Below are 14,140 nucleotides of genomic sequence, written 5' to 3' on the forward strand. Positions count from 1 at the left end.
CGGTCCCTCGGTTGTCGGCTTCGCCTTGGCTCCTCCATCACACTGGCTCAGCCTCAGTCTTCGGGCACTCTGGCTCCGCCTCAGACGTTCATCGCCACAGCTTCACCTAGGTCTCCAGTGCCAGCAATGTCGCTCTGTACCATCGGCTCTCTGTCTGTGCCCTGGGATCCTGAGGCCACGCCTCCGTTGTAGGATGTTGTAAGCCACAGCAACACCTGGGTTCCTCTCTTCGTCGACTCCGCCGTGGGCTGTCATCCCTGCTGAGCTCTGGGTCTGCATCGCCAGGCATCTACCATCATCGCCGCTGGGGTCTTGTCATCCTAACATCGCTTCACCATCTCCTGTCACCATCCCTTCACCATCTCCTCGTCCCCCTCTTCACGCTGCGAGGTCGCACCTTCCGGGAGGGGGTGTAGTGTCACAGATATTCAGTTGTGTTTCGTTTTCATGGACTTTTAGGTTGTATTCGGTAGTTCCTGTGTTCCTTTGTTTCAGTTTCCCGCTTCTCATTTGTTGTCATGGACATTAATTTAATCGTCACAGGTGTTTTTCATTTGTTCCCTCATTTAGTCCCCTCATTTTTCATTTTAACGTTTTATGATTTAATACAAATGTATTATCAAAAAAGTAGTTATCAAATTACTGCATAAAACTTAAACTATTCATTTTATCTTGTAAAATATAACGAAAAGAAATTAGAAAAATTCCATTCATTTTTGTAAAACAAAGTGCACAGAAGTTTAATGTTTAAATCAAAGCATGGACAAAATTAATAATCCTTAAAATATCATATTTTTAATAACGGTTTTATAAAATGTATAAGTACATTCTACTGTACAGTAATATTGTAATAATTTACAGAGTTACTTAAACTCAAAGGTCTTCACTACAACCCACCAAAATAAAAGTGTCTGTTTATCTGATGATAGTTTTATCAATTGGTGAAATGTTGGTGAAGTGACTCAGAGCAGCTTTGGGGATGAAGTTCATGCACACGAGCATCGCATGCTTGAGTATGTGTAGTAGACGAAAACCACGCCACTCATTCACACAGAGACAAGCAGAACATACACGCTTTACTTTACTTTACTTTACTTTATTGTCCACGTAGTGGAAATTTGTCTCTGTCTCACATACATCAATACACGCTTCATATTTAAATAACAGTATCTTTGAGGTTTAATATTCACAGACACTAGCCTGTCTCGTGATTTGATTAAGTATTCAGTCCTACTTAATTATTCATCCAAATTTCGTGACATTCGGCATTTTACAGTAAATTCTATTTTTATTACTGGATTCCATTATTACAGTTTGTACCACCAGAGTAATGTAAGAGTACACTTTAAATATGTACAGCGGCCAAACACTCGTGTCTGAATTCTCACACTTCTGCAAATTATGTTTGAGGCCTGAAACCACTTGAAAGAGTAAAAAAATATTCCTGTCAAAAATAATGAATATTACTGAATAAATGCTATCAAGCTTCAAAATAGATTTTAGGGGCCATAACAATGTCAGTGATGCAAATAAAACAAATAATAACTACAAGTGCTACAGCATAGGCTGTAGTACAACTACAGTACAACCAACAGGCCAGCAATAAGACACACACTGGGAATAACCTATGAATGTATTTGATACACACTGGGATGTAGTTTGCTATTTAGTCACCAGGTGGCTCTACACACAATACAAACATAAAACAACACAAACCAAACTGGACTGTAATATCAAGAAAGGTGACACAGCACTTTGAGGCTTTTAAAGAAATATTCTGTAGGTCATCACCCCGGCATGACCAACAACATGCCATTGATTCATTCTTTTTGCTGCCAAAATAATGAATTACTCATCATTCAACCAAACCCTCCACATGTTATCATCAACAAGCGATGACAAGTTACTTCACTGCTAACAAGGACAGATGAGGTCATGTGGTTACTGTGCAGAATCAGTATCAGCATTTTTTCATCAGTGGAACTGAACTACTGTTATTGACTCCCTTTTTTAAGAACACCGCAGTGAATAAAGGCTTCTAATGGACCAAAGATCCTGCTCTATTTCACGGTACATAGAAAACACTGAGCTGTAAATCTAATAACTTCAAAGACTGATACCTGAAACAGAGCAGAAAATATGCCAAACCAATCCTAATAAAATTATAAAATGTTACGCCTTATACAGTAATTACAAACCGGTGATCCAGCCAGATCAGTGAGAAAAGTAACCCTACTAAAAAGAACTGTGCGACAACACTATCCATGCTTCGGTAGCGATTTTGACTAAAATGTAATACTTGGAGTAATAACAATGGTATCTAATTATTTCAATGGAGGTTCACAAATGGCAGTGATAATGTCATCCAGAACACCTTGCAGATTTTTCCAACGTCAGCAGATTCAGTGCTTCAGTGAGCCACTGTATAAAAGGAGAATATTAACAGAATTGCTGACCTGGCAGTGCAGCTGACCCAGGATCAGTCTGTAGAGGATCCAGACCAGGGATCAGAGAATCCGTCCCAACTGCAGAAAGAAAAAAAGAAAAGAGACAGATTTGACGTTTTACGTAGCAAATGTAAAGGTGAGAGAGCTGGTCTTGGTGATGTCAATTCACTCCATGCATGAAGCAGCACTCTTTAAACCAGATCATTCAAAGATATACAGATGCCTGATGAAGACAACGTTTACAACAACTATACAGACGAAGAGATGAAACCGCAGTGGGGTTATAAGAAGAGACAGAAAGGAGTATGTCAGAAATGGGGACGATCCAGGAGTTCCAGGTGTTACTATGAGCTGAACTAAGAAAACAATCACCATTAAAACACCAATGAAGGCCAGTGAGGCAATTCATCAGTTGTCGGGTTATGGGCAATAAAAAACTAAAACAACAATAAACAGACAAGCGGGTGGTTACCATGACTACAGTCTGCAGGGCTGAAGGGGTCATTCAAGGGAAGGTCAGGGAGGATCAGGGAGGAAGAGGGCTCTGGAGACTTCAAACCCTCAATCAACTTCTCTACTCCATGAGCGAAGAGGAGACAGTGAGGAGAAGGGAAGAGAGAAGAAACAGTGAGGAGAGGAGACAGTGAGGAGAAGGGAAGAGAGAAGAAACAGTGAGGAGAGGAGACAGTGAGGAGAAGGGAAGAGAGAAGAAACAGTGAGGAGAGGAGACAGTGAAGAGAAGGGAAGATAAGAAACAAAGGAAAGAAAAGAAAAGACGAGGAGAGGAAAGGAGAAGAAACTGGTCAAGTGAGGTAGAGAAGAGAAGAAAGGAGGAGAGGAGACAAAGAGAAGAATAGACGGTAAAATAAAGAGGAGAATGAGAAGAGGAGAAGGGAACAGAGAAGAAACCGTGAGGAGAGGAGAGAGCAAGGAGATGAGAGTAAAGAGAGGAGACAGTGAAAGAGAAGACAGACAGTGAGGAGGAGGGGAAAGACAGCGAGGAGAGGACCATAAAGAGAGAAGACAAAGAGAAGGGAGACCGTGAGGAGGAAAGGAAACAAAGAAAGGACAGGAGAACAGAGATAGTGAGGAGAATACATTGAGGAGAGGGGACAGAAGAGAAGAGATTGAGACAGTAAGAAGAGAAGACAGAAGAAAAGAGACAGTGAGGAAAAGATTGAGGGGAGTGAGGGGACAGTAAAGAGAGGAGACAAGTGAGGAGGACAGGGCATGAAAGGAGGAGAGATGACAGTAAAGAAAGAAGAGGAGAATAGAGGCAGTAAGAAGAGGAAAAGAGAAGAGAGTGAGGAAAGTAAAAGAAAGGAACGAGTGAGGAAGAGAATAGATTAAATCGGGAGAGAAGACAGTGAGAAGGAGACAAGGAAGTGAGGATGAAAAGAGACAGTGAGGAGAGGAGAAGAGAGAGGTAACAGTGAGGAGAGAGAGGAGAAGAGACAGTGAGGAGAGGAGAAGAGAAAGGTAACAGTGAGGAGAGAGAGGAGAAGAGACAGTGAGGAGAGGAGAAGAGAAAGGTAACAGTGAGGAGAGAGAGGAGAAGAGACAGTGAGGAGAGGAGAAGAGAAAGGTAACAGTGAGGAGAGAGAGGAGAAGAGACAGTGAGGTGAGGAGAAGAGAGAGGTAACAGTGAGGAGAGAGAGGAGAAGAGACAGTGAGGAGAGGAGAAGAGAAAGGTAACAGTGAGGAGAGAGGAGAAGAGACAGTGAGGAGAGGAGAAGAGAGAGGTAACAGTGAAGAGAGAGAGGAGAAGAGACAGTGAGGAGAGGAGAAGAGAGAGGTAACAGTGAGGAGAGAGAGGAGAAGAGAGAGAGAGGAGGAGAGAGAGGAGAAGAGAGAGGTAACAGTGAGGAGAGAGAGGAGAAGAGAGAGAGAGGAGGAGAGAGAGGAGGAGAGAGAGGAGAAGAGACAGTGAGGAGAGGAGAAGAGAGAGGTAACAGTGAAGAGAGAGAGGAGAAGAGACAGTGAGGAGAGGAGAAGAGAGTGAGGAGAGGAGAAGAGAGAGGTAACAGTGAGGAGAGAGAGGAGAAGAGACAGTGAGGTGAGGAGAAGAGAGAGGTAACAGTGAGGAGAGAGAGGAGAAGAGACAGTGAGGTGAGGAGAAGAGAGAGGTAACAGTGAGGAGAGAGAGGAGAAGAGACAGTGAGGTGAGGAGAAGAGAGAGGTAACAGTGAGGAGAGAGAGGAGAAGAGACAGTGAGGAGAGGAGAAGAGAAAGGTAACAGTGAGGAGAGAGGAGAAGAGACAGTGAGGAGAGGAGAAGAGAGAGGTAACAGTGAAGAGAGAGAGGAGAAGAGACAGTGAGGAGAGGAGAAGAGAGTGAGGAGAGGAGAAGAGAGAGGTAACAGTGAGGAGAGAGAGGAGAAGAGACAGTGAGGTGAGGAGAAGAGAGAGGTAACAGTGAGGAGAGAGAGGAGAAGAGACAGTGAGGAGAGGAGAAGAGAAAGGTAACAGTGAGGAGAGAGGAGAAGAGACAGTGAGGAGAGGAGAAGAGAGAGGTAACAGTGAAGAGAGAGAGGAGAAGAGACAGTGAGGAGAGGAGAAGAGAGAGGTAACAGTGAGGAGAGAGAGGAGAAGAGAGAGAGAGGAGGAGAGAGAGGAGAAGAGAGAGGTAACAGTGAGGAGAGAGAGGAGAAGAGAGAGAGAGGAGGAGAGAGAGGAGGAGAGAGAGGAGAAGAGACAGTGAGGAGAGGAGAAGAGAAAGGTAACAGTGAAGAGAGAGGAGAAGAGACAGTGAGGAGAGGAGAAGAGAGAGGTAACAGTGAAGAGAGAGAGGAGAAGAGACAGTGAGGAGAGAGAGGAGAAGAGACAGTGAGGAGAGAGAGGAGAAGAGACAGTGAGGAGAGAGAGGAGAAGAGACAGTGAGGAGAGGAGAAGAGAAAGGTAACAGTGAGGAGAGAGGAGAAGAGACAGTGAGGAGAGGAGAAGAGAGAGGTAACAGTGAAGAGAGAGAGGAGAAGAGACAGTGAGGAGAGGAGAAGAGACAGTGAGGAGAGGAGAAGAGAGAGGTAACAGTGAGGAGAGAGAGGAGAAGAGAGAGAGAGGAGGAGAGAGAGGAGAAGAGAGAGGTAACAGTGAGGAGAGAGAGGAGAAGAGAGAGAGAGGAGGAGAGAGAGGAGAAGAGAGAGGTAACAGTGAAGAGAGAGAGGAGAAGAGACAGTGTGGAGAGGAGAAGAGAGAGGTAACAGTGAGGAGAGAGAGGAGAAGAGACAGTGAGGAGAGGAGAAGAGAAAGGTAACAGTGAGGAGCGAGAGGAGAAGAGACAGTGAGGAGAGGAGAAGAGAGAGGTAACAGTGAGGAGAGAGAGGAGAAGAGACAGTGTGGAGAGGAGAAGAGAGAGGTAACAGTGAGGAGAGAGAGGAGAAGAGACAGTGTGGAGAGGAGAAGAGAGAGGTAACAGTGAGGAGAGAGAGGAGAAGAGACAGTGAGGAGAGGAGAAGAGAGAGGTAACAGTGAGGAGCGAGAGGAGAAGAGACAGTGTGGAGAGGAGAAGAGAGAGGTAACAGTGAGGAGCGAGAGGAGAAGAGACAGTGAGGAGAGGAGAAGAGAAAGGTAACAGTGAGGAGCGAGAGGAGAAGAGACAGTGAGGAGAGGAGAAGAGAAAGGTAACAGTAGCTGCGTTTACATGGACACTTATAATCAGATTGACGGCTCAATCGGACTAAAAAACCTTCATGTAAACACCTTAATCGATCCGATTGAGCTCGATCCGAATGAAATTTCGATCGGATTGAAAGGGGTGGTTTATCCCTTTTGTAATCCGATCGAGAGAACATGTAAACACTTGATCGGATTGAAAACCTAAACTGAAAGGACTGCGCATGTGCAATGATGATAAATAGCGTAATGACGTATGATGCGCGGAACGAGCTGTTCTTCCTGTTGAATAAAGTGTCATTAATAAGTTTCCCGTCATTCTAAAATTCTCCTTTCACTCGCGCGTCTGTGAAGGGAAGCAGGACAACGTCCCACCAGTCCTTGTTTTGGATTCTCATCCACAGACGACTGGTTTTGGCCGCGGGGAGGGGCATTTTTACTGCGTGATCAATAAGCAGCACGGCAAAACGCTTAATATCCTCTAAATTATGACCAGAGACGAATTAATATTACGTCTGCTGTTTAAAACAAATAAAGAACCAATAGAGGATAATATTTATGCGCGAAAAGCGGGAAACTCTGTATATTCGTGCAGTGTGCGCACGTCAAAACATCAGATCCGATTTGAAACTTGTGACATATAAACGCGCACATCAACCCGATTACTTTATTTATCATTCATGTAAACACCTTGTTCAGATTCATCAATCGTATTGATTTCATTCCGATTGTGTCCATGTAAACGTAGCTAGTGAGGAGGTGAGGAGACTCAGTTATGAGTAGAGAGAGGAAACAGTAAGGACAGGAGAGTATACAGTGTGGAGAGGAGATTTAAGTCAGTGGAGTCCAATCCTGCTCCTGGAGGGACAATGTCCTGCAGAGTTTAGCTCGGACCTGCTCCAAAACACCTGCCTCAAAGTGTTAGTAGAGGTCCTGAAGGCCTTGATTAGCTGTTTCAGGTGTGTTTAGGGTTGGAGCCAAACTCTGCAGGCCAGTGTCCCTCCAGGAGCAGAACTGAGTTAAGTCAAAACTGTTGCTTATAAGGAAAAATAACATTTATTTAGACAGTTTAAGCATTAATCATAGATAATCCTGTAGAGAAAAAAAAAAATCAAGAATGCAAGAGCACAAACTAACTGAAAAGCCAACAAAATCCTTCTAAAAATAAATAAATAAGAAAGACAATAGAGAATGAGAGTAGTTATGTTCAGCATGGCATACTACTTGCTCCCTTTCTTAGCCAAATGGCCTACCACATTTGCTAGAACATGCAGTATAAAACAGCACACTGAAATACAGTACTGGGCTCGTGTGGCAGAAAGGTTCTCAACCCTGTTCCTGGGGCCCGAGCACTGCACATTTTGAACATCTCATTTGTCTGATTAGGGATAGATTGAAAATGTGCAGTTTTGTGGAGTGGGTTCCAGTAACAGGATTGCGAACCACTGGTGTAGTATACTACAGTTTAAAACAAACTTATTATTCGTGTTAGACAGACAATCCATACTTCACAGGCTCAGGGTTATAACTCAAGCAGAGCGAAGGTACAGTACTCGACTACCAGACAAGCTATTAGTTAAACTGGCAAACGTTTGTAATGGTGCAACTATCACGGTTTCATTCAACCAGATGCATGCGGATCAGTTGAGAATCGGACTCTTCGTTACAATGCTGGTCTTACTCACAGTCTTTATGATCGAAAGGAGGACTTTGGGATGAGGGTATGGGGAGAGAAGGGGGGAACTCAGGTCACAGAACAGCAGAACGCTCGCTTTCCCCCTTTCACTAAGGTAGAGAGCAAACCATCAACCTTTAAACATAAATGAATCAAGGATGGTCTTCAAATCTTAGAGAACACCACTCCTTCTCTGAGTAAACAGACTCAACAAGGGTGTTGTGAACGGTTGCCAGGGCATTGCTGCACAGTTTCTTGGGCATTCTGAGTGGCTTTTAATCATATTATTATGCAATTGCTAAGGTTTTCCGAGATGATTACTTACAGGACTCAATTGGTCCCTAGATACGGCTACTGACTATTGTTTGGAAAAGTGTGTGTCAGATCTCCATGGAGCTACGGTACACATGATTGCCAATTTCATGGCCTTGTATCCTTCAGCTCTCAAAAGGTTTACCTGTGCCTTAAATTTACCCAGCATGATCTGGTGTGTGTCATCAGATTCAGAGGATTACCAGACTGTGCTTATGTAAGACTTTCAAGCATTAATCCACCCTCTGTGCTTTCTGCTGAGAATCATCACACACACTTCTCTTTTACATACAAATTCTAACACTAAAAATCAAAAAGATAAAATAACATTTAAAAGAATATGCACGCACATATACACTGCCATTAAATACAGTGTAGCAGAAAATGTTGTTTAAATATAATTGTCTTTTTTGGTTAAATGGCCATGTGAGATGCATGGCACTTTTCAGAAATAGCATTCAAAATGAGAACCTGAAATTCTTAAACCAAAATACATCAATGATAAATTAATACTAAATAACAGTAACACTCAAACGCTTTACAAAAAGGCCATGAAACAGTGTACCATATATGTGGAGAGTGGTATATATTTACTTAATGCTTTTATTATTTTTCATTATTATTTTACTATAAACATTGAACAACCCACCACAAACATATAACCCATCAAACCTGACTGATCCTTGCGAAATCTCAAATTTGCTTCCATTTAACATATTTTATGCGTTATGTTTGTGTGTTGATCAATGTTTTTATGTTAATGCATGCCTAAATTAAATCTGTTCATCATATAAAGTGATTGTGTGTCATCAGAAGACTGATTAAACCATTCAGTTCATATGGATTACTTTTATAATGTTTTTGAATCTTTAAAGCTTAGTTGGAATGGACTGGAGAAATCACTCAGGTTTTATTAAAAATATCTTCATTTGTGCTTCAAAGAAAAGTCCCATGGGTTTGGAAAGACTTGAGGGTAAGAATGATGACAGAATACTCTTTTCTTTTTTTTTTCTTTTTTTTTGGAGGGTGAACCCTTTAAGTCCATTACCATGTGACAGATAAGAGTGTTCTAAGAAGTTGCTAGGGCATTGCTAATCAGTCACTTACAGACACATTTTTAGAAGAGCCCAGGCTCTATGGCTGCATTTACACTTGGCATTAACATGTGACCTGTATCCAGATGTTGTCCAGATTCATTGAAAAGACAAGTGTAAATGCGCTTCTGATCGGAATGTTATCCGATCAGCGTGTCCAGGTTCGGAGGTAGTCCAGGATGCATTGTGATCGGATCTCAGTGTAATGTAAACGCAAGCCAGCAATCGAGTCTGCATTCACAGGTGTCAGGTGTTCACTGCATTCACAGGCATCACACAAACCCCCCCCAATGCCATTATTCCCCCTCCTCTCTCCGGAACTGAGAGCAGTGTGGTTTTGCGATACAGTCGAGTGTAAAGTACATCGCAAATATACTGAAATGTTTGCTTTCGCACCCTAAAGTTGCAGAACCATTCATTTTCTGTAAAGAACGCGCATTTTCCCCACCACAGCTGGCAACGTTCTCAGATACGTTTCTCTGTACCGTTTCCATTACGGCATCTATCCACATTATTAGTACTTGCAGCCTCTTCATCCTCCTCATTTTGCGAGATTTGTAAAATGTCCCCGACATTTTTCTTTTCTTTTATATAATACGAGACCCGATCTGTTATCCAGATACAGAAGCCACTTGATGTGGACAGGTGTAAAAGCACCATGTCCTGATTGGCTTATGATCCGATCTGCTTGATCGGATCACGGTGATCGCATGTTAATGCCAAGTGTAAACGCAGCCTATGATATTCTGGTCTTTTGATATGGCTTGGGTTCCTCCTCCTATGCAAGTCTATGGGATTTTGATAGTTTTACCGTCAACTAGGAGAAAGTTGTAAGACTGATCACTTTAGTAAACAAATAACACACCTCTCCTCAATAAGCAGGAATCTTTCAAATATCATTCATGTCTGTAGCGCAAACGGCGGTTCAGGATGAGCTACAGTACTCCTCAAAGTTTGTCTAAATCCCTAACCCTAAATTGGAGAAATAGTAAAAAAGTCTCACAAAATGTTTCACTACAAAAAAAAAAATCACTACAAAGAGAAACTACACCTTTTAAAAGGTCTTAATCACCCAATAACAATCTTGATCAGAATTTACCCTTTAATTGATTACTGACAAGGGTCCGCAATGTTTCCAAGAACCCAGGTGGAAAAAGAGTGCCGTTTCTGTCTTTATCTCTATAAATAGGAAGAGGAAAGGCTTATCACAAGGCTGCTAGCAGGTGAAATGGACGCTAATTTATTTCTGGAAGGCTTGAAGAGGTCAAGAGCATTTAATGCCTTTTTAAAGTCTCTCAAAAGACTTTGAAAGTGAATCAACATTCACAACCCATTTGACTTCTGCAACGTGGCATGTTTCTGGGTGAAACAGGATATTCAACACAAAAATGTAGGGTGGGACTTGATCCATTGGGAATAACAAAGATTGTGAAAAACTGGCATTCCATTTCCAGAGTTTGCAGTAAATTGTGGAGGACTATCCCCCATCCTGAAAATCTGGCAGCACCCATTGGTTGAATCTGTTCCAGGTTCAGTAGAAGTTAACTGCATTTGTGGCATCACATTGCTTTGAAAGTGGAAAACAAACTACTTTTGCAATGCAGTTCTGTCTTAGGCATTAACAGACTCCCAGCAAGCACTGGGACAGACAGAGAGAGTGATAAACAGACTGTACCTCCTCCCTGGAGAAAGCCTTTATTGGAAGACACAGACTGCAACCCAGGAATCAGATTTTCAGGACAGGATCTCTCTGCCATCTTAGCTGGAAACACAGACACAAGTATTACTTAAGTCTCTCTGTAGAGGTTTGCTTAAATAAAGTGTGCAGGATAACTAAAATAAATATTGTGCTTTGAGTACTTGATTTACCATCCAATTTGGCAAAATCCTTGTTAAGCAGCTCTTCTGCTGTGAGTTTGGAGAAATTGTCATCGCCAAAAGGGTTCCAGGACGCTGAGGCTCCAGCTGAGGGTCCCGAAGCCTCCCCTGACTGATAAACACTCTGTTGTGATGAACATGGAGAACCAGAGGGAGTGGTGCTAGCTGACCTACAGCCGTGAGGAGAAAAAAAAAACACAATGCAAACTTTAAAAAGTTCCACTTCAAGGTTTCTTGCACCAAAACTCATAATTTGGTTTTGATGTCAATTTTTCTCTCTTATAATTAAAAAGGTTGCTTTTGCTACTGTACCTTTAAGGTGGTTATGCCATAACCATGACAAATTCTAAGACATTGGTCTGTCTGGGGAGCATCACTCCACAATAAATATATAAAACAGCAGTATGCAGTTTATTGCAGTGTGTTCTGGCACTAGTAACCCCATCTGAGCCTTTTCGGCCAACTGAGTGTGTTATAATTGCAGTCAAAAACATTGGTGAGAGATAAATCTGATTGGCCTTAAACCTTTAGCAATAAAAAAATAATGAATCAACCCTGCTGAAAAAAAATATTAAACAGCTTAGCCCTCTGGTGCTGTTCGGTCGTTTTTGACTGAAAAATTGTGGGGGGTTTTGTTTTTTTTTACTTCATGAGAATGGTACAAAACTTGGTAAAGGTTTTGGCACTTGCTATGTGAACACACACACACACACACACACACAAATCATGGACATGATTTGAAAAGGTTAAATGGTCCTGAAAAAAAGAGTCACACTTGTACTGTTCGCGCTCAAAAATGACTGCTAGTGTCAATGTAGTGCTTACTCCAATACAATCTTTATCTTTACCCAATGCTGGACAACGTAAAGGTTAAAACTGAAGTTTGATAAAGTATTTTCTTGATTTACTTGGATTTATTAAGGCTGGCCTCTGCAGCAGCAGCTTGAAGCAGTTGAGTGGACTTGCTCACAGGAACGCCGAATATGGTGCTGTGTGTGACATCACTCAGAATTCGTCTGTGGCCTCCCTTTGGGGCGGTCTTAGGAGAAGAGGGTGGAGTCAAAGATCCGACTTTATGCATCCCACGACTTCCAGCGATGGACTTTTACAGAAAGAAAGGTATAAAGACAAAGTAACATTAAAGCCTGTGGAAGCTGAAGAATATTTTTAAGGGAATTTCATTTCTGAAATTGCAAAAGAGTCATTCTGTCTTTGAAAGGTACAGAAAGAGAGCTTTTAAAAAAAGACAAATCTGATATCTCACTGATTTGTTGAAAAATCTGTGAAATGAGAAAATGCCAAAGGTTCACCATTGAAAGGTTAAATGTCTGTTGTTAGATGAATGGGACATTTGATTTATTCACCCTCATGTCATTCCAAATCCGTATGATGATTTTTTTTTTGTCCACAATAAAAGTGGATATGGACTTGTGCTATTGTGCTCCAAAAATGACAAAAACACCAGAAAGCCTCAATGAAGTAGTCCATACGATTCATGTTCTATATTTCAGCTCTTTGGAAGCCATAGGAACAGACCGAAATGTAAGTCATTATTCACTGAAAATCTTCAAAAAAAATCCTTTGCCATTGCCCTCAAATATTTGTGCCAAACTTAGGTGTTGCAACCAATATACAAACACAAATTAAACTTAAGAATAGAGCAGAGGGCTTTTCCCTCAATCACATTTTTAAATTTGTAAAATTTAAAACTGAATTTTGGTATTTAAAATACTTTCACTTTATGTGAATATTCTGCTAAACTTCTCCTTTCATGTTTTACAAAAGAACAACAAATGAGATGTGTTTGGAATGACATGAGAGTTAACAAAGATGAACTTCAGATGTGTCATGATGACAAAGATATAGATTTTAGTCAGGGTAGCGCCATATATAATTTTTGACAGAAATTAAAACGAGGCTGTCAGGGATAGACGTGCTGTTATCAGTGGATTGTACTGTTGTGCTGTGCTAGTTGTCCAGCTGACGAAACCGTTTCTGTGAAATATTTAATTAAATAAATATGTAAATATGACAAGTAAAGTCAAGTCAAGTATCCTTCATTTATATAACGCTTTTTATAATACGGATTGTTTCAAAGCAGGAAATTAATGCAACAATTGATTGTTTTGGCTTTACAGCAGCTCTAGAAGAAAGTCATTGTGTAGTTTAAGTAAATTTTTTATTGATTAATTTCCGTTGTAAAAATCATTAGTTTTAAACTTATCAACCGAAAAGTGTTTGCAGTGTCTCAAAACGAATCGGTTCAAAGTAAACACTGATCCACACGAACATCATCTCTGCATCTGCTCTGAGTTTGGGTCGTTTTAAGGTACTTTAAGAACACAACATGCGCCAACCATCTTTCCATACATGTAAGTTCTTATAAACAAAGGAGAGTTTTTCGGTTTCCCTGCGATTTCGTCAAAATAAAAGCTTGAAATTAAGTTATATAAGACATAATAATTTTACAGCTGATATACAATTCAAATACTATATTTATTTAATATATACTATATATATTCTTAAATACTTGTTTTTTTTTATTTTACAGTTAAACATTACAATAGTAATATTTATTATTTGTTTTTTATTTAGTATTTTTTATTTATTTAGTAGTAATAGTAGTTATGGAAGCTTGTTTCCACCACAGAATAAATCAATTTAAAAAATAATTGCAACTTTTTTCTCTCACCATTCTGACTTTATAAATTGCAATTCTGACTTTTTTTTCTCTCAAATGTGAGATATAAACTCGCACTGCGAGTTATAAAGTCCAATTCTGAAGTCAGTGAGTATTTTTTTTCTCTCAGAATTGGGCTTTATAACTCGCAATTGCGAGTTTATATCTCGCATTTGAGAAAAAAAACAAAAAAGTCAGAATTGTGAGATAAAAAGTCGCAATTACCTTTTTTATTTTTTATTCTGTGGCGGAAACAAGCTTCCATAACTACTATCACTACTAAAAAGAATTAAAGATTACTATTGTAATGTTTAACTGTAAAATAAAAAAAACAAGTATTTAAGAACGAATATAGTATTTGAATTGTATATCAGCTGTAAAATTAAAGTAAATTTATTATTATTATCAATCCTGCAGCCCTAGTTGAGTTTACAAATTACATT

The 14,140-nt window shown here is 40.6% G+C and overlaps 1 protein-coding gene across 8 annotated transcripts in view; it reads right to left on the bottom strand.

Annotated features, from left to right (window-relative positions):
* The window catches only part of aak1a (AP2 associated kinase 1a), a 66,900-nt gene that overhangs the window by 17,070 nt on the left and 35,690 nt on the right, over window positions 1-14,140 (bottom strand). For 5 of the 8 annotated variants that reach the window (XM_084086823.1, XM_084086821.1, XM_084086819.1 and 2 more), the window contains exons 12-16: window positions 11,926-12,119; window positions 11,009-11,187; window positions 10,815-10,901; window positions 2,920-3,021; window positions 2,457-2,525 (exon numbers count right to left, since the gene is read on the bottom strand). In XM_084086823.1, coding sequence (XP_083942949.1) covers window positions 2,457-2,525; window positions 2,920-3,021; window positions 10,815-10,901; window positions 11,009-11,187; window positions 11,926-12,119 — 631 coding nt within the window. The remainder of the gene's footprint in view (window positions 1-2,456; window positions 2,526-2,919; window positions 3,022-10,814; window positions 10,902-11,008; window positions 11,188-11,925; window positions 12,120-14,140) is intronic. The other 3 variants (XM_084086824.1, XM_084086820.1, XM_084086826.1) reach the window with 1 other exon arrangement.

Source organism: Abramis brama, assembly GCF_963993115.1.
Source record: "Abramis brama genome assembly, chromosome: 16".
Classification (NCBI taxonomy): domain Eukaryota; kingdom Metazoa; phylum Chordata; class Actinopteri; order Cypriniformes; family Leuciscidae; genus Abramis; species Abramis brama.